The sequence below is a fragment of the Hypanus sabinus genome, chromosome 8 (assembly GCF_030144855.1).
Source record: "Hypanus sabinus isolate sHypSab1 chromosome 8, sHypSab1.hap1, whole genome shotgun sequence".
In the NCBI taxonomy this organism is placed as follows: domain Eukaryota; kingdom Metazoa; phylum Chordata; class Chondrichthyes; order Myliobatiformes; family Dasyatidae; genus Hypanus; species Hypanus sabinus.
Window position 1 is genome coordinate 17,908,783 of NC_082713.1, and position 24,524 is coordinate 17,933,306.

At 40.2% G+C, this 24,524-nt stretch overlaps 1 protein-coding gene across 2 annotated transcripts in view; it reads right to left on the reverse strand.

Annotated features, from left to right (window-relative positions):
- mtm1 (myotubularin 1) overlaps nt 1-24,524 on the reverse strand; it is a 122,603-nt gene that overhangs the window by 57,516 nt on the left and 40,563 nt on the right. For both annotated transcript variants that reach the window (XM_059976735.1, XM_059976736.1), the window contains exons 5-6: nt 13,416-13,526; nt 3,786-3,887 (exon numbers count right to left, since the gene is read on the reverse strand). In XM_059976735.1, coding sequence (XP_059832718.1) covers nt 3,786-3,887; nt 13,416-13,526 — 213 coding nt within the window. The remainder of the gene's footprint in view (nt 1-3,785; nt 3,888-13,415; nt 13,527-24,524) is intronic.

The following is a 24,524-nucleotide window of genomic DNA, read 5'->3' on the forward strand; positions in this document are numbered from 1 at the left end:
CATGTCTTATCACATATATAGATAGGATGCCTGAGACTTTTTGCACAGTACTGTAGCAATTTTATGTATTGCACTGTACTGGTGATGTAAAAAGAAAAAAATTTCATGACATATGTGAGTGATATTAAACCTGATTCTGAAATGGGTCTCTACTGTAGACTGAGGGTGGGAAGGGGAAAGGGAGAGTGGAAATCATGATTGGGAAAAGGGGATGGAAGTACCAGAGAGAATTCTGTAATGACAAATAAATCAATTGTTTGGAATCAAATGACCTTGTCTAGTGTCTCAGAGCTGAGTATGTCTGTACCTGCGTCACCCCTCAATCCTGGCACACCATCTCTGCCACTTGACCCACACTCCTCCCAGCACTCCACTCTTACCAGAGCCTGTATCTCCTTCACCAATCAACGTCCCAGCTCCTTACTTCACTCCTTCCCTTCCCAGTTTCACCTTGTGTTTCTCCCCTCCCCCCATCATTTAACTCCACTCATCTTTTTTTCTCCAGTTCTGCTGAAGGGTCTCGGCCTCAAATGTCGACTATACTCTTTTCCATAGATTCTGCCTGGCCTGGTGAGTTCCTCCAGCATTTCGTTTGTGTTGGTTGGATTTCCAGCATCTGCAGATTTTCTCTTGTTTGTTACAAACTCACTCTCTGCTCCACGGTTGACAAATACAGTACTTATATACCCTAGCAATATACGTGTGCCTAAGACTTGCACAGTACTGTAAAATCAATTAATGGCAGTCCAGCCTTCATTCAGTGATCCTGTCTTTTTTCACATCAGTGACAGGACACTTCATATTCACATTCATGTCCAGCAGAGGTCACTGGAGAGCAAAACAGCCATAAAACAGGGGAACTATGGGCAACTTTAATTTTAAATAAATAATTATAAAATCCCATAACAGTTCAAGATAGAAACAGATCCCATCCCTCATGAGGTCAATGAAATTGTTTTCCCCAATTCTTTGAAGACGTTGGAACTAGACAGATGTTTGTCCTTCAAAGCAAATGTTTTTGGACAGAGAATTTAACTTGCTTGTCACTCACTGTAAAATGATTTACTGTTTATTCAAAGCATATGGCAATATTTTAAACACATTAAGGAAAATGTACAAGAATACATTGCTCCTACAGAGAAACATGAAGGGGAACTTCTTCACTGAAAAGGTGGTGAGAGCGTGGACCAAGACAAGAGTTTGATTTCAGCATTTAAAAGAGATTTGAATAAGTACATGGGTGGGAGTGTAAGAAGGGATATGGTCCGGGTGCAGATTGATGGGACAAAGCAGAGCAATAGTTTGGCACAAACTTGATAGGCCGAATGGCCTTTTTCTAGGCCATAGAGGGAGCACAGAAGTTGGAATGCCACCTTTCAAATGACATACCCATCCTCCCAGGTGCCCATTAGATGATAATTGGAGGAGCTGTGAAGATAAAAGCTGTCAAAGGATATAGATCAGTTGGAAATTTCAGCAGAGAAATGCCAGTTGGAATTTAATCCAGACAAATGTGAAGTTCAGCATTTGCAGGATGCTTGCGCAAGGAAACATCAGTGGTGCAGCCCACCCAGTTATTGCAGATTGTCAAATTCGCTCAATATGATCTATCAGGTGACATAGCCAAGCAAACTTTGGTCAAACCAGCCCAACCTTGTTCTACTTGCTTGACTTTCAAAACTGTCTGGAGTTGATAAGTAATCAACTTAAAGTTATTACTACAGATGGGTCACTATTAGAATTGAGCATCTTGCCACTGGGACATAAACTGGGGGTATTGTAAAGAAGGAAGTGACACTAACATGGACTGTTGTGGAAAAGAAATTCAAATCAGAATACGGGAAGACCATAAAAATCAATGGCAAACTAGGAAAAAGTTAATTGATTTCATTGATATACAATTTTTCAGTATTTCCCCATATTAAATACACAATGGAAAATGGTCTGAATTTAAATATACCTATGGCTAATTTGTGCCATTGTGAGCAACATGAGGCTTACCAATGGGTGGTGTGGGCCAGAAGAGCCTGTTACTGTGCTGTATCTCTGAATAACATCAGCACCAAGCAGTACTATGAGAGAACTGGCACCACTAAATATTATGATTGAACTTGTATCTCAGAATAATTTATCTAATGCTCTGGTGTATTAATACACTAGCTATCTTTAATGCCCTACTATGCAAGATGCCAACTTATACCAAATTCATGTTCCACCATGGTAAATTGTATTTAATTGCAAGTCCAAATGGTGACAGGTCACTGAAATAGCTATAACACACATCACCAATCAATGACATTTTTTTTCGCCAAATGTTTTGTTCATAAGCTTAACACAGTTGGGTTAAGTCTATCATTTCCAACCCTCCATTAATTATCCTCATTAATAGGAAAAAAATGGATAAACTACCCTATTTATGCATTTAATGACTGAGGAGCACCTGTACAACATACTTTGCATCTTCAGCAACAGACGAAAAATGCTGGAAGAACTCAGCAGGCCAGTCAGCATCTATGGAAAAGAGTACATACAGTGTCCTGATGAAGGGTCTCGGCCCAAAACATTAACTAATCTTTTCCATAGATGCTGCCTGGCTTGCTGAGTTCCTCCAGCATTTTACATGCATTGCTTGGATTTCGAGCATCTGCAGATTTTCTCGTTTGTACATCTTGAGCAGCAAGGCAAAATATTGCAGCAGGCTAGGATATGCAAATCAGTATTCTAAGACACAAGTCATAGAAGTATCGGAACAATGCTTTCAAAGCATCTATCCAAAAGACACTGGAAATATTTTCACAGAGGAGAGGGACACTTAATCATTCTTACCCATGTTTAATTTAGATTCCTCTTGAGATTTCATTATTACAAGTTCCCATTTCCCAGCACAGTACCCCTGTGAGCCTAATACGTTTTCTTTAAAAGTGGTTTTACAATACATGCTCCTGCTATTTCCTCTTTGCAGATTTTTTTTAAGATAGCGAAAATCTGATGTGCCCTTCTCCTTAAATGTTTAACACTGTGCATACATGATTAGAAAATTTAAGGGAGACATTACCTTTAATAAAGCATGGTTATGTAATATGAAGACAATTAAGCTTTTCTTAGGAAATAATAAACAAAATAAATTATTCATATAATGGCAAATCGCCTGATAACAGAGCCAATTACTTAGGAAACCCAAATCTTAGCAAATAGCAGGACCACCTTTAAGCAAATGTCTTTGTTGCGTTCAGAATTAATTTATCAAAGATGTCGTGCATTTGCAAAATGAATCCTCCCCTCCTCCTAATCCAGGAGACATTCAAAAATCATCAATTTAAATACCAAGCATTTCATTTTAATTAGAACAATCAAAGTATCAAACAGATGTACAAATACATTTTCAATAAAAATGCCAAAATGATAAGCAGATATTGCAACAACATATTTATATTATTTATATATCTTTTGTTAATCTCTTCAAAGAACATCGTTATGATAAGGCAGTGACCTCAAAGGCAATGTAACTTTTCCAAACGATAAGGCCGACGCACAAGAAAAAAGCTTTGAATTTAGAAAATACAAATACATTAAATGAGTAGTTTTGACAATTCAAATCTATAGCAGCCAAATGGAAACTACTCATCAACATTTCTGTGGCAAACCTTTCGATAAAAGACTTCCATTTCACAATTTAAGCTTTTGCTCAAGCAATCTAAATGGATCATATACAGTCACTACATTCAATCTGGATTAATCTTACAATTTATTTATTGGCAGAGTATATTAACAATAGAATTCCTTACCAAGCCACTTGACATAGGAAATGCATGCTTTGTAAGATTCTCAAACATGGATTTTCTGCTGCGACCTTCCTGTTTGAGAGCAAACCTCAGGTTTCGCATATCCTGTGAAAGGTGAAAAGCAGCTATATCACAGTGTGCAAGATACAGGGCAGTCTAGATATAAAAGATGGAACATTGTAACAGCTTTTCAAAGCTACGATGATGCAGACATTTTAACCTTGAAGCTTGGAATTGAGGCTTTATAAGATTATTAGAAAAGTACAGAATATTACAGCAACTGTATTATGTTAGAGATCAATTCATAAACTCAGGGATTAGATTACAGAATCCCTAAGTCTTGGAAAGAATTAGAAAATAAAATCTGTAAATAGATTAAGGAATTGAATAGTGGATCCAAAATTAACATTCAAATTTATTTTAATTACCATTTGGAAGGGGCAGGTATTAAATATAGGGAAAAAATTTGAACTTCAATTTGCTTAATTATTGGGCATATACTGGTTTAAATTGTACTCCTGAAACCTAAGCATGTGTTCCACTATAGCACATGCAGTACTGAAGGAGTACTCTTCTGTTCAAGACATTCAATTAAGTTTATCCTCTCCTCAGGTGGACATTAATCTCTCCATGGCAATATTCAAAGGAAAAATATGTTCTTTCCAATCAGAAGCGATTTCAATTAAACATGCAAGATCCCTGGAGGAGCTGCCAGATGGAAGTTGTAAAAATGTTTCCCTAGACTGGGGGTGGTGGGGGGGGAGGTGGTCTATTGTATGTCATCTTTTGCTTTTATGCTGCCTTTGACTTCTTTTGTCAGCAACGGTTGCCTCATCCACTCTTTTAGGATGCTGCTTCTACTTTGGGATGAACTGTTCTGCATCTTCAGAATTACTCCTAAAAACTAAAACCTCCCCTGTTCTAATATCATTCCTGTCAGTGACCCCTTCCCTTCAACTTTGGTCAGCTTCTCTTTCATGCCTATGTAGTTACCTTTACCTTTCCTCAACTGTAATACTGATATATTTGATCTGAGCTTCTCTCTCTCAAACTGCAGGGTGAATTTCATATTATGACCACTGTCTCCTAAGAGTTCTTTTATCTTAAGCTCCCTTATCAAATCTGGTTCATGACTTGATCAGCATTTCTGATCTGGCTATTGTTCACGATTGCACTTAATAATAAAAAAAATACACACCACTAATTCACACAGAATTGTTCACTGTATTCAGAGACTTCAATGTTATGTTGGAAAGAATTGCATCAAAATTGGAAGAAAATGGACTAGATTTTGAAATACAAATACTGGAAAGTTAATTTGTATAGATAACAACTGCTATTGGCACATATTGTTAACAGACAGAAATCCATCAGGTGTTGTCTGAGATAATAAGACAATAGGTGCAGGAGTAGGCCATTTGGCCCTTTGAGCCAGCACCACCATTCACTGTGATCATGAATGATCATCCACAATCAGTGCCCTGTTCCTGCCTTCTCCCCATATCCCTTGACTCTGCTATCTTTAAGAGCTCTATCTAACTCTTTTGTGAAAGCATCCAGAGAACTGGCCTCCACTGCCTTCTGAGGCAGAACCACAACTCTCTGGCTGAAAGAGTTTTTCCTCAACTCCGTTCTAAATGGCCTACCCCTTATTCTTGAACTCTAGCCTCTGGTTCTAAACTCCCCCAATTTCAGGAACATGTTTCCTGCCTCTAGCATGTCCAATCCCTTAATAATCTTAAGGCAACACGAGTGAATCTGCAGATGCTGGAAATAAATTAAAAAACACGAAATGCTGGCAGAACTCAGCAGGCCAGACAGCATCTATGGGAGGAGGTAATAACGACGTTTCGGGCTAAAACCCTTCATCCTGATGAGAGGTTTCAGCCCGAAACGTCGTTATTACCTCCTCCCATAGATGCTGTTTGGCCTGCTGAGTTCTGCCAGCATTTCGTGTTTTTTTATTTAATAATCTTATATGTTTCAACCAGATCCCCTCTCATCCTTTTAAATTCCAGTGTATACAAGCCCAGTCACTCCAATCTTTCAACATATGACAGTCCTGCCATCCTGGGAATTAACCTCATAACCTACACTGCACTCCCTCAATAGCAAGAATGTCCTTCCTCAAATTTGGAGACGAAAACTGAACACAATACTCCAGGTGTGGTCTCACCAGGGCCCTGTACAACTGCAGAAGGACCTCTTTGCTCCTATACTCAACTCCTCTTGTTATGAAGGTCAACATGCTATTAGCTTTCTTCATTGCCTGCTGTACCTGCATGCTTACTTTCAGTGACTGATGAACAAGAACACCTAGATCTCGTTGTACTTCCCCTTTTCCTAACTTGACACCATTCAGATAGTAACCTGCCTTCCTCACATTTATCCACATTAAATTGCATCTGCACTCACCCAACCTGTCCAAGTCACCCTGCATTTTCCTAACATCCTCCTCATATTTCACACTACTACCCAGCTTTGTGTCATCTGCAAGATTGCTAATGTTACTTTTAATCCCTTCATCTAAATCAATAATGTATATTGTAAATAGCTGAGGTCCCAGCACCGAGCCTTGTGGTATCCCACTAGTCACTGCCTGACATTCTGAAAAGGACCCATTAATCCCTACTCTGTTTCCTGTCTGCTAACCAATTTTCTATCCATGTCAGAACTCTACTCCCAATACCATGTGCTCTAATTTTGCCCACTAATCTCCTATGTGGGACCTTATCAAAGGCTTTCTAAAAGTCCAGGTACACTGTATCCACTGGCTCTCTCTTGTCCATTTTCATAGTTATATCCTCAAAAAAATCCAGATTAGTCAAGCATGATTTCCCCTTCATAAATCCATGCTGACTCAGACCGATCCTGTTACTGCTATCCAAATGTGCCGCGCTATTTCATTTTTTATATTTGACTCCAGCATCTTCCCCACCACTAATGTCAGGCTAACTGGTCTATAATTCCCTGTTTTCTCTCTCCCTCCTTTCTGAAAAAGTGGGATAACATTAGTTACCCTCCAATCCTCAGGAACTGATCCTGAATCTATAGAACATTGGAAAATGATTACCAATGCGTCCACGATTTCTAGAGCTACCTCCTTAAGTACCCTGGGATGCAGACCATCAGGCCCTGAGGATTTATCAGCCTTCAGTTCCATCAGTCTACCCAACATTATTTTCTGCCTAATGTGAATTTCCTTCAGTTCCTCCATTACCCTAGGTCCTCTGGCCACTATTACATCTGGGAGACTGTCTGTGTCTTCCCTAGTGAAGACGTATCCAAAGTACCTGTTCAACTCGCCTGCCATTTCCTTGTTCCCCATAATAAATTTACCCGTTTCTGTCTTCAAGGATCCAACTTTGGTCTTAACTAATTTTTTCCTCTTCACATACCTAAAGAAGCTTTTACTATCCTCCTTTATATTCTTGGTTAGCTTACCTTCGTACCTCATCTTTTCTCCCCGTATTGCCTTTTTAGTTATCTTCTGTTGCTCTTCAAAAGTTTCCCAATCCTCTGGCTTCTCATTCACCTTTGCTATGTTATATTTCTTCTCTTTTATTTTTATACTGTCCTTGACTTCCCTTGTCAGCCACGGTCACCCCCTACTCCCCTTAGAATCTTTCTTCCTCTTTGGAATGAACTGATCCTGCCCCTTCTGTATTATTCCCAGAAATACCTGCCATTGCTGTTGCACTGTCATCCGTGCTAGGGTATCCTTCCAGTCAAATCTGGTCAGTTCCTCCCTCATGGCTTACGTCCCCTTTGTTCAACTGTAATACTGACACTTCCGATTTTCCCTTCTCCCTCTCAATTTGTAGACTAAAACTTATCATATTATGGTCACTACCTCCTAATGGCTCCTTTACCTCAATTTGAGATGTCATAGAGTCATAAAGTACATCAATTACTACAGCACAGAAACAAGTCCATTGACCAATCCTAGTCTTCTGCCTCGTCTCATCTACCTGCATCCAGACCACAGCTGTCCATACCACTCTCATCCATGTATCTATCCAAACAATTCTCAAATGTTACAACTGAACCCACATCTACACTCCTTCAGAAACAATGCACAACAAAGATTTCTTGAATCAGTGTTCAAATATAATTAATGGGTCAAATTTCTGAGTTTATCCTTGAGATAATGACTAAACTCATCATAAACATTATGCTTGTCTACTCTGCTGCAAGTTTCATATAACAAGGACCAAGAATCTGCACAGAAACATTATCAGAGGTTACTTCAGTGATTCTTAAGGGATGTCTTGGTTGTGGAAAGATACTGAGAGTTTTCAAAAGTTAAGAGTTTTGGGCTTCCTTAACTGAAAGCATGGCTGCCAACAGCAGAACTACTAAAATCAAAGATACTAAAGTCAGGATTTTAAACAGCAGTGAGACTGAGATAGAGTGGAGCACAAAGATGGTGCAGAGGCAGAAACAGATGATTTTAATAATGGCATGGATGTGGTTAAATGCTTTTTATGGGGATGAAATACCGCACCAAGGATGAAAACAACTGTCAAGAAAAACAATCAAATTAATTGCAAGGAAATGGCGTTTGTCATTTGTCATGACCGTGTGATGGTTTGCACAGCGCTATCTTGGCTCGGGGCGAGAGTGTTTAATTTCAGCTTTATCTGTAAAGAGTTTGTCTGTCCTCCCCATGATATGCATGGTTTTCCTCTGGGTGCTCTGGTTTCCTCCCACAGTCCAAAGTTAGCAGATTAACTGGTCATTATAAATTGCCCTGTGATTAGGCTGGGGTTGAATAGATGAGTTGCTGGGTGTTGGGAGACGGAAGGGCCTGTTTGCACTATATTTCTAAATAATTTTTGCCTACAGAGAGTGTTGTATATTTTGAACAGCTGACTAACGAAACTCAGTACAAACGTCCACAAGGACTGACTGCAAATGGACTGGACAATTCGGTCAAATAAATAACTTTCTGCTCTGAAGAAATTAAGGAAGAAACTTAAGAGTGTGAAATAGGCAAAATAAGCAGACAATGCTTGCAAATGTGTTTTTGTTTTAAAAGAGTGAAAATCATAATTTTTATAAGGTTAAAGAACTCATACAATGCTCCTTATTTTCATGCTTTTAAGATCTGGTTGAGTCTGTGCAAATGAGCAAAATCCAAAGTTTGATCAGTAGTCTATGTTAGGTAAGGGATGGTTAATTACGACTATGGTCCTGACCCCAAATGCTGGATGTCCAATGACAATAGGATAGAGTGCAGAGGATAGAATAATGAATTAAATATCTGGTTAAGATTCACACATTACAGATGGACCATTACAGTAAGGAAATAGAGGACAACTGCTGCCAGGTAACTTATACTTCTAAGAATCAAATCCTTTAGGACAGGAAAACAACTAAGATATTTGACAAAAAAGACACTGCAGATGCTGAAAATTTGAAGCAACATACAAAATGTTGGAGGCACTCAGCAGGTCAGGCAGCATCTATAGAGGGAACTGAATGATTGACATTTTGGACTGAGATGCTGCTCATGATATTTGACAGAAACAGTGAAAAGAAGTGTTTTATCAATACAAGGTCGGTTGGTCCAAAGTACAGCTAACTTACTTAATGTCTCAAGCTTACTTACATTCAAATCGCAATGCAGCAATTGATAAATCTGACCCTGTACAAAATGTTTCATGTTACTTACTTTCACTTATTTCACATCACTTGCATCTATACCACAAAGTCACAGTTAATTCTTGTGACTTGTCATTACAAGTTATTCAGAAGAGGAATTAAGGCATTTCATGATGCAGGGGGAAGACTCCACCAACATACCATTGTCTTATAACAGATGCAGCAAGATGTTATGTAGCCCATGGGTGACCTTGCTGGAAATATTTCTTCAATCGTGGCCTTTTTTAAAAAAAAGCCTTCTTGAAAAACACAGCTGCACCACAAAGATGTTATTCAATCGGATGATACAGAGCAAGCAAACGTTGATAGTCTCCTTAATTTAAATCAAATTCCTAGCATTGCTTTAAAACAAATGTCACCTCAACAATTTCAAATGTCTTTTTAAGATAAATACTACACTGAGCTTCATATTAAGACTATATGAAGTGTGATTCAGTTTGCTGGGAACTGATATCTCCCAGAGCACTGACTTTATTGACATGTCCCTCAGCTTACCATGTGTTACGTTGCACATCAAAAAGTACAGTGTATTTTTTAAAAATTTTCAACTACATGCACATTGATGTTGGATGAATACAGTCCCAGGAGATACAAGCCATACCGCTAAAACAGCATGTTTCTCTATTTTTCTCATATCTTGTTTTCTGTTCAATTTTAAGTTGACTCTTAGGATGTATTTATTTGTTACTTGGAAAAAAAAGCCTGAAAAGAGGTGAGCCACCCTCTCCGGGGTCTACCACTAAAATCTGGTGAAATTATTTACAATCATCTGCATCCAATTAAGAACATGTTGCTTCCAGCTGAACTGAAGAGAAGGCAGTCTCTCCAGTAGTGGTACAGTAATTTGAGTAGTTTAAAGGCACGCTGTACACGGCAAAAAAAAAAATCATTCGGCATTACTCATTATTCTTCAGAGTCTAATTTGAAATTGTCACATCAACCATTTTACCATTTGTAAGCTGACTCTCTGGTACACCCTTCCTTTAAGGCCATTCATTTTCTGATTGCTTGGACAGAGCAGTACAAGCAGCGAGAATGAAATGCTTCAACATTAAAAGAAGCCATCTTGAGAAGTCAAAGTTGTGCAATGATAAGCAGAACTATTACAGAGGCAAAACTCTGCTATTTGGTCTTTAAGGAATGTTAAGCGCGCTTTCTCTCTTCAATTTACATTAAATATTTGGTGACACAAAACTGGCTGAACTAAAACCATGTTTATTCTCTTACACAGTAGTTGACTTCTATCCTTTGCAGATGGTTAGACAGAAAGGCCCTGGAAAATCACAAGTAAAATTGTAAGGAAAATAGAATAAGAGAACAAAACTTGCGGGGAAGCAGATGGTCTAAAAGGTCTGAGTATGAAGACATAGAGGAGGGTAAAGAGATCCAAGGCTGTGGCTGAGGTTGTCATGCCGTGACAAAGGCTAGCTTTGGGAATAGATAAGAAATGCTTCTGTTCCTCTAGGTGGATGAGCTGCTGGAAAGGTACATTTCTAATCTCCTTAGCAAACCTTGACAAGCAGATGTTAAATTCAAGCAACTGTTAAAATCTGATGTCCACCAATACGCACATTTTAAGTAACTGACCCTTGGCCTTTAAGCCACCCTGCTGAAATATAGTGAAATATAGAAGACAGAAGGAATAAATGGGTCTTTTTTCGAGCTGTAAGAATATAGCTAATGGATCAGCCCTTGGCCCCCATTTACTATTTATATTAATGACCTGAAGGAGAAGGCCAAAGTGCAAGATAACCAGTTTTGCTGCTGACATGAAAATTGGTGGGAGGGTATGTTGTAATAAAAGGTATTTGGACTCCATAACAGAATGCATCTAGATTGAGTGAGCTTGCAAGAACATGCAAAATGGGCTTTACAGTTGAAAAGTGTAAGATTTTACATTTCAATCAAAGGAATCAAAAGGCTGAATCTTAACTAAATGAAGAGAGATTGCAAATGAGCCAAGTACAGAAAACTGAGATGTTCCTGTGCACAAATTACAAAAAGTTAGCTAGCATGTGCAGAATGAGGATAGATGTGAGGACACACTAGAGGAACTCAGTTCACGTAGCTTCTATAGTGGGGAAATGGACAGTTAAGGCTTCAGGTTTCATCTGAACTGAGAGATAGACAAGAGGAAGGCAGTATAAAAAGGTGGAGGCATGGTGTGGAGCAAATTCGCATAGTGCTTTATAGTGCCAGTGATCTGGATTCAATCCCACCACTGTCTGAAAGGAGTTTGGTCATTCTCCCTGTGACTGCATGGGTTTCCTCTGGGTACTCCTGTTTCTTACCACATTCCAGACATGTACAGATTTGTAAGGGTTAGTAATTTGTGGGCATGTTATGTCGGTGCCAGAAACGGCAATATTTGAAGTCTGCCCCCAGACTGTGTTGGTCATTGACGCAAATGATGAATTTCACTATATATTTTGACGTACACACAACAAATAAAGCTAATCTTTCATCTTTATCTTTAAGAGTTGGCAGATGATAGGTGGATCCAGGTGTGGGAAATGACAAACAGATGAGCGAGGGAGGGAGAGTGAGAGCAACTTGTGAAGCTGGGAAGAGATAGATGGAAACGACAAAGGGGCGAAAATGATGGAATCTGATAGGAAAGTAAGTGGAGCATGAAATACAGGGTGGAGGTAGGCAGAGTTGGGATTCCACCAGTGACAGAATATCAAATAAGGGCAATCAGGTAAAACCGAGATACATAGAGATTTCTCAAGTGTGGTCAAACTTTGGAATCCGCCACTCCAGAAGTTCATGGTGCCTAGATCATTGGACGCATTTAAAGATGACGTAGATAAGCCTTTAAAAGATTTTTTAAAATGCAGGCTATGAGGAATTGGAACAGAAGTGATGAGGTCCGATGCAGATCAGACATGAACATAGAAAATGAGAAAGACTTGAGGAACAGAGTGGTGACTTCTGCTAATATTTTCTCATGTTCTATGATTTGAACTGAAATTATGACTGGAATTAGTTGTTTGAAATTCTCCATCACATCTCAAAAACCTTTCAACACTCCTCTTGCATCCCAATTCCCAAATATCCACTATAAGTGAAGTAAATTCAGAGACACTTGGAATATTTCTGATCAGGTAAACTCCTACTCTGTACCTTACCCAAGAAACTACCCTACTTTAATACATATTTTCCCTGCACATTTCACCTCAAATCAGCTATTCTAAGAGTAAACTCACAGCATCTAATTCCACAAACTCTGCAAACTTTTTCCCTTGTAAAATGAAACATACTTCAACCAAATTGCACATTCTTGTCATCACACTCAAGATTGGTTGGGCTGGCTCAACAGTTAAGACTGAGGAATTATGCAAAAATGTTACCAAAACCACAAAATATCCAAAAAATCCTGCAAAGGCCTCCAAAATTCCTGACATTTATAGCTGATGGCCAGTGTGTTTAAGCACTGGGGCAACAGGGGGAGCTCAGCATACATTGCATTAGATAAAGTCATCTAAATTCCTTCAATTTTTCTTGAAGTTTTGTGTTCCACAATTCAATATTCCTTCAACTTTCCTACAGAGTTTTATCATTCTAACCCCCTAACCCCCCCCCCCCCCACAACATCCCACTACATTTCTAAATGGCAAATGGTGCAGCTAGAAGTAAATGAACAAGCACACTAGCTTCCAGTTGCAACCAGCAGCCAAGTTTGGAAAAATATATTCAGAACTATTCCCTCAAGGCTTCTAAATATCCCAAGAATCCTAGTTAGTCAAATGCCAGTTAACACTGTATTTGAATGTGCGTGCAAAGCCTATTGATCAGCAAGACGGCACTGGTAATGGGAGTATAGTGGTGTTTAAAAGGAAAGAAGATTGTTTCAGAGCAAATTCACTAGTACATGATGCTCAGAGGTTAGTGCTTTAATTAATTTTAACATCAGTGTATAAAAACTGCAGTCCATAATTGTTTATTTTATTTTAAAAGCCTTACTTTGCAAGTAATTTCCAATCCATAAGAATTTTCACCTCTGCTTGACTGTCCGCCTATCTTTTCAACTCGACTGATCACGCCAAGTGGGACATCAAGGGTCATCACGGGATCCTGGAAAGTATAATTACACAGTTTTAAACACATTGTACTGTATAGGTTATGAACACCTGACTCTTGGACTCCTCCTACATATGAACAAGGTCCCACATTACAAAATTTGAAATGTGTATGTTTATTCATATGCTCATTTCTTCACTTAGTAATTGTTTTGTCCTATCAATTTTGCATGATTTTAATGATATTATTTGCATTACTGTGGAGGTATGATTGCCATATCAAATAATATTAGTGTATTTTCTAATGTACAGAAAATGTACAAGGACATCTGTAAAAAATAGAACCTGTTCATTACAGAGGAAGCCTGTATGTAATATCTCAGCTTAACTTTAGCATTCGGCAGCAAAGATTACACACAATCCAGTGGTAATTAACAATTAATTTTATTTAAATACAATAAGGCTTTTTTCCAAAAATGTCATTAAACAGCTAAGCATGTATGACTTAAAAGTTGAAGCTTGATAAGCCACTAAGTACTCCATAATTCACCATGTCCCTTATTCAATTACCCAATAACTGACTGGAAACCAGCTTCTACTGGAATAAACGATTAATGCTCAACATTGGTACAAACTGAAATATGATCTATACACTTATACAATTCTTTATAAGACATTTATCTTTAATGAAGATGTGAGTAGGTTATTTTACTGCAAACTGAAAATATTTCAAACTTTCCAGCAGTCAGGGAGCCCAAGGAAAATGATGGCACAGGAATGAGGGAAAAGAAGAACATCTGGAATTGCACCATTCTATCTTAAACACTTCGGAATAATTCTGCTGCAAATTCCGGTATCATATCCTGTAAACTGTCTGGGAGAAATGAAGTGCAAACTGTATAGGAGGAAAATACAAGGCATGAGGGCTGATATGGGAAGGGCAGAGACATGGTGATACAGTGGATGGGAGTCCAAGGTCGAAAGGGTGGGAGGATGGGAAAGACGATGTTAATTTTCAGGAACATAAAATCCTTTTGATATGCAGATCCTACAAAATCTAAGTAATCTGAAATTAGGCATCATCCCTTAATCCAATTTCGAAATATTTGTGGTACAATAAATTCCCTGAAGTGGGAAACTGAAGTAATATATGGTTAAGCAATAGTATTTGCATACAATAAATTATAAATACAGTGAACTGGGACACATTGGGATCAGTACATTTCAACCCAATTAAGCAGCTTCCCCAATAAGCCAAAGTTTCATGGAAATAATTAAAAAGGTATAGAAAAGACAAACTAAGTAACAAATTATGTATGTAAATGAAGGAGCAAATTAGAACAGTACTAATAGCACTATAGAGCTATAAAGTTATGTATTAGTTTATAATAGTTATCGACAGAGTAACTCATGCAGCATATAAACAAAATTAGCACAGACAATGGACATTACTTATTTAATTTTACCTACTTATTGTAATCTATAGTTTTTTTTATTGCCGCAAAACAAATTTCACAGCATATTGTACGCCAGCGATATTAAACCTAATTCTGATTCTGAACAGGTCCTACAATCCACAATGTTGTGCTGAACCAATTAAATTAGTAATCAAATGGCCAACTAAACTAATCCCCTCTGCCTACACAATGTCCATATCCTTCCATTTTCCTCACATTCATATACCTAACTAAACGTTTCACAATGTTTGATTCCAGGAATGAAAGGGTCATCACAAAAGGAACGTTTGATAGCTCTGGGTCTGTAATCTCTGGAATTTAGAAGGATGAGGGGGGGTGGGGGGAGATCTAATTGAACCTTTCAAGTGTTGAAAGGCTTAGACAGAGCAGATGTGGAAACAATGCTTTCCATGGTGGGGGAGTCTAGGACAAGAGGGCACAGCCTCAGGACAGAGCGATGTCCATTTAACACAGAGATACAGAGAAATTTCTTTAGCCAAAGGGTGGTGAATTTGTTACCACAGGCAGCTGTGGAGACCAGATTGTTAGGGGTATTTAAGGCAGAGCTTGATAGGTTCTTGATTGGACAAGGCAACAGAAGCTACAGAGGGAAGGATAGGGACAAAAGGATCAGCCATGATTGAATGGTGCAGTAAATTCGATGGACCAAATGGCCTAATTCTGCTCCTGTTTTATGGTTTCTTAAAAGTCGATGGATGGTGCTGGACAAGGTTTAATTGACACGGATTGGAAATTTGGGATCCTCACACACCCCTCATACAATCTCTTCTCCCTCCTGCCATCTAGGAAAAGGCTCTGAAGCATTCGGGCTCTCACAACCAGACTATGTAACAGTTTCTTCCCCCAAGCTATCAGACTCCTTAGTACCCGAAGCCTGGACTGATACCTTGCCCTATTGTCCTGTTTATTATTTATTGTAATGCCTGCACTGTTTTTGTGCCCTTTATGCAGTCCTGTGTAGGTCTGTAGTCTAGTGTAGCTTTCTGTGTTTTTTTTTACGTAGTTCAGTCTAGTTTTTGTACTGTGTCATGTAACACCATGGCCTCGAAAAATGTCTCATTTTTACTATGCACTGTACCTGTAGTTATGGTCGAAATGACAATAAGAGTGACGACTCGAATTCAGGTTTTTGATGTGTTCTAATTTCTAGTTCTAAGTCTGGTCACTCTTCCTTTTTACTGCTTTTGGGCAATTTTTGAATGGGGACAGCCTGCAGGCAATGTACACTGAACTGAACTATATTCTGTGTTGCTGTTAGTGGGTTTATTTTTGCACTTGGTGGGGGAGAGGTTGAAATTTGATGTTTTTCTTTGAATGGGGTGGCTCCATGGTTCTTTTTTGTCGCGTGGCTGTCTGTGGGAGGACAATTTTCAGGGTTGTATACTTCATACATACTTTGATAACAAATGTACTTTAAATCTTTAATGTATCTCTACCACCACCCCAGGCAATATATTCCAGGCACCCATCACTCTGTGTAAACAACTAATTCCTCATCTCCTTTGAAATTACTCACTCTCACATCAAATGCATGTCTTCTGGTGTTAGACATTACAATCCTGGTAAAAAGATACTGTCTATCTCCTCTATCTATGCATCTCAAAATCTTATAAACCTCTATCATATCTCTCCTCAGCCTCCGCTACTCCAGAGAAATCAACCTAAAATTTTCCAACCTCTCGTTATAGCCTTTGCTGTCTTATCCAGGCAGCATCCCTGGTAACCTCTTCTACACCTCTACAAAGCCTCAACATCCTTCCCATAATTGGGTGATCAGAACTGTAGGTAATACTCCAGATGCGACACAAAAGTTTTTCAAATACACAATTACACCAAAAAAATTCCAGAATAGGACCAAGTCTCAAAGCTGCACGTCATTTATGAAATTTTCAATACCCAGATTAACTCACAAGGAATGAAACAGTATTTTTCTCCAACTTATGGTAACAACTGAATAAATTAAAACACCATTAAGCTCTTGCAACATTAAACTCAGTCAGCTTCACAGCAAATGAAATAGTATCATTTCAACAACAGCCACACAACACAGCTTAAACAAATCTAAGGTTTCCATTGGTGAATATTTTCCAGGTTCACTAAGACAATTTCAATTTCTGGACATAGTGACCTTAGTCCCAATTATCACTTACTAGTTTAATATTACTGAATGAAATAGTTTCTAAAGAACCCTCAAAATTGCTGAAAAATAACCTCGATGGTCCTTTTCTAAGTTCAAAGACAATTATTATCAAAGTACACATACAGTGGCATGCAAAAGTTTGAGCATCTCGGTCAAAATTTCTGTTGCTGTGAATAGCTAAGCAAGTAAAAGATTACCTTATTTCCAAAAGGCATGAAGTCAAAGATGACACATTTCTTTAATATCTTAAGCAAGATTACTTTTTTATTTCCATCTTTTATAGTTTCAAAATAACAACAAAGGGCCTGAAGCAAAAGTTTGTGCACTCTGCATGGTCAGTACTTAGTAACACCACCTTTGGCAAGTATCACAGCTTGTAAATGCTTTCTATAGACAGCTAAGAGTCTTTCAATTCTTGTTTGTGGGATTTTTGCCCATTCTTCCTTGCAAAAGGCTTCTAGTTCTGTGAGATTCTTGGCCCGTCTTGCATGCACTGCTCTTTGGAGGTCTATCCACAGATTTTCGATGATGTTCTGGTCAGGGGACTGTGAAGACCATGGCAAAACTTTCAGCTTGCACCTCTTGAGGTAGCCCATTGTGGATTTTGAGATGTGTTTAGGATCAGTATCCTATTGTAGAAGCCATCCTCTTTTCATCTTCAGCTTTTTTTTTTACAGACGGTGTGTTGTTTGCTTCCAGAATTTGCTAGTATTTAATTGAATTCATTCTTCCCTCTGCCAGTGAAATGTTCCCCATGCCACTAGCTGCAACACAAGCCCAAAGCATGATTGATCCACCCCTGTGCTTAACAGTTGGAGAGGTGTTTTTTTTTCATGAAATTCTGCACTCTTTTTTTCTCCAAATATACCTTTGCTCATTGCAGCCAAAAAATTATTTTTTAACTTCATCAGTCCACAGTACTTGTTTCCAAAATACATCAGGCTTGTTTAAATGTTCCTCTGCAAACTTCTGATGTTGAATTTTGTGGTGAGGATACAGAAAAGGTTTTCTTCTGATGACTCTTCCAGGAGGTCATATTTGTGCAAGTGTCACTGCACAGTAGAAAAGTGCACCATCACTCCAGTCTGCTGAATGTCTTCCTGAATGTCTTTTGCAGTCAAATGGGGGTTTTGATTTGCCTTTCTAGCGATTCTATGAGCAGCTCTCTTGGAAAATTTTCTTGGTCTTTCAGACCTCAACTTGACCTCCACTGTTCCTGTTAACTGCCATTTCTTAATTACATTACGAACTGAGGAAATGGCTACCTGAAAACATTTTACTATCTTCTTCTAGCCTTCTCCTGCTTTGTGGGCATCATTTATTTTAATTTTCAGAGTGCTAGGCAGCTGCTTAGAGGAGCCCATGGCTGCTGATTGTTGGGACAAGGTTTGAGGAATCAGTGTATTTATAAAGCTTTGAAATTTGCATCACCTGGCCTTTCCTAATGATGATTGTGAACAAGCCATAGCCCTACCAAACTAATCAAGGTCTGAGACCTTGGTAAAAGTTATCACCCTAAAATTGTACAAAACAAAAATAATACACTAATCTTGCTTAAAATGTTGAAAAGAATGTTTCATCTTTAACTTTATGACTTTTGGAGATCAGTTCATCTTCTACTCACTTAACTATTCACAGTAACAGAAATTTTGACCGGGGTACCCAAACTTATGCATGCCACTGTATGTCACTATATACAACCCAAGATTTGCTTACTTGTGGGCATATTCAATAAATTCATTAACCATAATAGAATCAATGGAAGTCCACTGGGTGTACAACAAACTATGCAAATACAAAAATAAATAAACAGTAAATATCAAGAACGTGAGATGAAGAGTCCTTGAAAGCAAATCCATAGGCTGTGAGAATATTTCAATGATGGGACAATTGAAGTTATCCTCTCTGCTTCAAGAGCCTGATGGTTGAGGGGTAATAACAGTTCCTGTACTGGTGATGTCAGTCTTGAAGCTCCTGCTCTCCTGCAGCAAATCCCTGTGTAGATGTGCTCAATTGCGGGGAGGGCTTTTCCCGTGATGGATTGGGTTATATCCACTACTTCTTGGAGGATTTTCCAATCAAGAGCATTACTGTTTTCGTACCAGGCCACGATGCATAGAATCAAGATATTCTCCACCAGACATAGAAAGAAGTTTAATCACAAACAAGAGAAACTTTGCAGAGTCCTGGAGTCCTGATGAAAGGTCTTTGCCTGGAATGTTGACTGTACTCTTTTCCATTGATGCTGCCTGGCCTGCAGAATTCCTCGAGCATTTGGTGCATGCTGTAGATATGTAAGTTTGTCAAGTTTTAGATGTCATGCAAAATCTTCACAAACTCCCAAGGAAGTAGAGGTGCTGCCATGCTTTCTTCGTAATTGCATTTACATGCTGTGCCCAGGAGAGGTTCTTGAAATGATAATACCAAGGAATTTAAAGTTGCTGACTCGCTCTACCTCTGACTGCCTGATGAGGACTTCTAGTTTCCTCCTCCTGAAGTAAATAATCAGCTCTTTTGTCTTGCTGACATTGAGTGAGAGGCTGTTGTGGCACCACTCAGCCAGCTTTTCAATCTCCTTCCTATATGCTGATTCATCACCACATTTAAATCAACTAACAAGTGTCATCAACAAAATTAAATATGGCATTAGAGCTGTGCTTAACCACACAGTCATAAGTGTAAAATGAGCAGAGCAGGAGGCCAAGCACACAGCCTTGTGATACACCTGTGCTGACAGAGATTGTGGAGATGTTATTGCCAGTCTGAACTGACAGGAAATGTGAGGAAAATGAGGATTCAACTGCACACAGAAGTACTGATACCAGGGTCTTGAAGCTTGTTCATTCCTGATGTATTCATTTTTGATGTTCAGATGTTGCAGGGTTGAATGAAGAGCAATGAGATGGCATCTGCTGTGAACCAGTTGTGCCGATAGGCAAATTGGAGCAGATCCAAATCACTTCTCAGGCAGGAGTTGATATGTTCCGTCATCAACCTCTCAAAACACTTCATCATTGTGGATGTTAAGTGTTACTGGATGATAATCATTGAGGCAGTCTAACATGTCCTTCTTAGGCACTGGTATAATTGAAGCCTCCTTGAAGCAGGTGGTATCTCAAACTGCCAAAGCAAGAAGTTAAAAGATCTCAGTGAACACTCCGGCCAGGCATCCCACTTGCACTGGATGTTTTCCCTGTGTCTTATCACACATCAGCCTCAGAGACTGAAATTACAGGATCATCAGGGGGCTGTGGGAATTCGAGATGGTTCCCCCATGTTTTGATGGTCAAAGCGAGTATAGAAGACATTGAGTTCATCTGGAAGTGAAGCTCTGTTGTCACTTATGGTGCTTTTTCACTTTATAAAAGACGATAGTATTCAAGTCCTGTCACACTGCTGAGCATCCTTTATTTAGCCTGGAGATGGCTTTCCACAGATCATACCCGAATCTCTTCTAACTTTCATCGCCAGTCCCTGAATTGAAAAAATTTTCCCCTGCACTCACTTCTGCATCAGTAGCTGCAGTGGTAAGAGCTTAATAATAATAATATACTGGCATTTTACTGCAATCTGATTTAAACAGACTTTCCTACACTTTACAGTAGCTTAAATTTCAGTATCCAGAGATTAACAACACGCCTACTGTGAAGTGCAATGCTGCAAGAAAATATAACACATTGTTCAAATGTCAAATTGATGAATGGAATGCCGTACTGTACCAGAAACTGTCTCTGCAGGACATTTTTTAAAGCAGAAAAAAACCGCACCACAGCAGCAAGATATCGGTTAGGGTGAAGGCTACAAGTGGAGTTTATATACACAGGTTTGACATCAGAATTACAGTGACTAATAGTTAAAGTCATCTCTGTGGGATATTCTTGGCTATACTACCAAATAAAAATGAGACCTACACATAAACGACACCATGATAAAAATTACACGATATTCAAATATTCAATAAAGGCCAATTATTACAATGTCAATGCCAAACCATTATCATGAACATGTAATCGTAGGATGAGAGAAGATTCAAATCAACAACATAAATCTGTTAAGAGACTTTGATTGTGCGTATAATGGTCCTACTAGCTTAGCTAAAAGTAATACAATCTGCAAGTGAATACATTCTTATTCTTAGAATCACGGTCTCTCTGAGTGTTGCTGGGTGAGTGGTAAGCACTGAAACTTTTTTGTCGAAACTAGCAGGGGGGTGAGGGTGGAGGTTGATGCTTGTGTGGGGGTGCGGGAGGGGACTTTGCAGTTCTAATGTTTTTCTGTCATTCATTCTTTTGGAGTTCCACTGTTTTTCATGGATGTCTGTATACACAAGTGTAACATGCTGTAAGATTTCACTGCTAATGTAATGGCCTCTCTGTAATGTTTTACTGCTAAGGCTAAGGTAATGGTTTCTCTACAGCAAGGAGGTTCGTGAAAGGCTATGCAAAAGTGAGTCACCCATTGAATCAGCTTCTGTGTGGTTACCCTCCCTGAAGAAAGGGAGGGGGAGAAAAAGGCAGGAGGGTGGAGAGCATCTTAGCCTGTCAGAGCCCTTTTGACCAAGGTGGGATGCAAAATGTGAGAAGGCACTTTCAGTTGCTGAAGTAGCTGCTGACCCAGGTGTCAGGGCTGGCCTTTGCAGACCCCGACTGCCATATGTACTGCACCCAGATGCCAGTTGAGAGAGTTTAGGGGGCATCAGGATCAGGGCACCAGGTTGAGACCCGTTGTGTTTGACAGCTGGTGTCTGTTGCCCTCTGAGAAAAACTACCCCATGCACAAGTTGGAATTTCTGGCATTGAAATGGGCAGTGGTGGATAAGCTGAATAACTACCTCTACGGGGCCAAGTTTGAGGTGAGGACAGACAACAACCCCCTAACTTATATCCTGACCTCGGCGAAACCGGATGCCACAGGCCATCGGTGGTTGGGGATGTTGTCTGCCTATGATTTCAGCCTGAAGTACTCGCCAGGAAGCAGGAACATTGATGCTGATGCTTTGTCCTGACGTATGCATGAGGGACTGGTCAGGGATGAGGAGTGGGAGAGTGTTCCTGCCCCAGGGGTGAAGGCCATGTGCCAGTTTGCCATCTCCATGAAGGCAGAGGGAAAGGAGGGGCAGGATCGAACGGTGGATCAATTGGGAGCTTCTGATGATGCCATTCCCCAAGTTTAGTTTACTGTAACCTGACTGCTCTGAAGACAAATCAGCTGCCAGAACTGAGTTCTGGGGAAGTGGCAGCTGCTCAGCGAGATGACCTGGGCAATGGTATCATTTGGGTAGCAGTCGAAAAGAGAGACATGGCTCAGGCAGAGAAGACAAAACATGCATTGATACCTCCATTACTATGAGAATGGCCTCGGTTGGAGTTAAAGAACCATATCTGGTACCGAGTCTTATCACCCCCAGACTGACCTCGGTGTTGCCAGCTGGTTCTGCCGGAGAAGTACTGGGGGAAGATTGCATTGAAGTCACTTTATGATGGATCTGACATTTGGGGGATGGAAAAGACCTATGGATTGCTCAGAGACCAGTATTACTGGCCCCCGGATGAAATCAGAGGTCAAAGACAATAGACAGTAGGTGCAGGAGTAGGCCATTCGGCCCTTCTAGCCAACACCGCCATTCACTGTGATCATGGCTGATCATACACAATCAGTACCCCGTTCCTGCCCTCTCCCCATTTCCCTTGACCCCACTATCTATAAGAGCTCTATCTAATTCTCTCTTGAACACATCCAGAGACTTGGCCTCCAATGCCTTCTGGGGCAGAGCATTCCACATATCCACCACTCTCTGGGTGAAAAAGTTTTTCCGCAACAAATGACCTACCCCTTATTCTTAAACTGTGGCCTCTAGTTCTGGACTCACCCATCAGCGGGAACATGCTTCCTGCCTCCAGTGTGTCCAATCCCTTAATAATCTTATATGTTTCAATCAGATCCCCTCTCATCCTTCTAAATTCCAGTGTATACAAGCCCAGTCGCTCCAATCTTTCAACATATGACAGAATACTGCAAGTCGTACATTCGATGCACTGGGCAGAAGACAGTGCCTATGCGGGCAACTCCCTTGTCCCACTTGCAGAGTACGGGGCCTCTGGACCTGGTGTGCATGGATTTCCTGTCAATAGAACCCGATGCCAGCAATACAGCGAATGTCTTAGTCATCATGGACCACTACACCAGATAGGCTCAGGATTTTCCTACCAAGGACCAGAGGGCATCTACAGTGGCAAAAGTGTTATGGGAAAAGTATTTCATCAATTATGGCCTTCCCGGCCAGATACATAGTGATCAGGGATGGGATTTCAAGAGCAGACTCATGCATAACTTACTGGGCATGCTTGGAGTTGAGAAGTTGAGGACCACGTCCTATCACCCATAGGGAGGTTTAATTGGACCTTGCTAGACAAGCTCAGGACTCTGGAGATCAGCTGGAAGAGCAGGTGGAGTCAACATATTGGGCATCTGGTTCATAGTTACAACTGTACATGAAATGAAGCTACTGGGTACTCGCCATATAATCTGATGTTTGGGTGCGAGGCAAGGTTGCCCATTGACCTTTGTTTTGGGACTGACAAAGGTAATTTACCCCTGAAGACTTAAGTGAAGTATGTGTCTGATATGAGAAGAGAACTAAAAAGGGCTTATGAATTATCTGGAGTTGCAGTGGCCAAGCAGAATCATGCAAATAAGAGGAGGTATGATCAAAAGGTGAGGTTCTCCCAACTCCTGCCAGGAGACAGAGTCCTCATAAGGAATTTGGGGCTGACTGGAAAGCACAAGTTGGCTGACCATTGGATGGCTACACCCTATGAGGTGAAGAGTCAGATAACAAACCTACCAGTTTTCCGGGTGAAACCAGAGAATGGGAATGGACCTATTAAGATTCTCCATCAGAACCACCTGCTGATCCTGGAACAAGAGGTGCAGATAAACCCAGAATCCGACTTGGAGCCTACACCTAGTAAGAGGACTATGCCAAAACGCAGAGCGACTGCAGGGCCCGCAGCAGGTGAGGTTAGGCAAGCCCCCACCCAAGAGGGATACTGATTCACAGGATGAGGACCTGGATGTGTGGTATATGCTGCCTTTCGCCTATTCCCCATTTATTGAGGAAGAGACTCTGGCAAAGTGGGGGGGGGGGGGGTATCTGTGGGCAGCCTGGGTTAAAGCAGGACTCTGCAGGGGAGGAAGCGGGGCTTGGCCTCGGGACAGAGGGCTCCGAGTTACAGGTGGGCACGTGATAGGTCGGGGGAGGCCTCGCCAGGTAGACCAAAGTATCCCCAGTAGTGTCTGAACCTGAAGAGTTAGATGAGGGGGTGCAGAGGTCTCAGAGAATTAGGAGACCATCAGATAGGCTGGCTTACATAGCACCAGGGGAACAGAGTGTGACCCCTACCACTTTAGAGAGCTTTGTCACTGCCTTGTACAC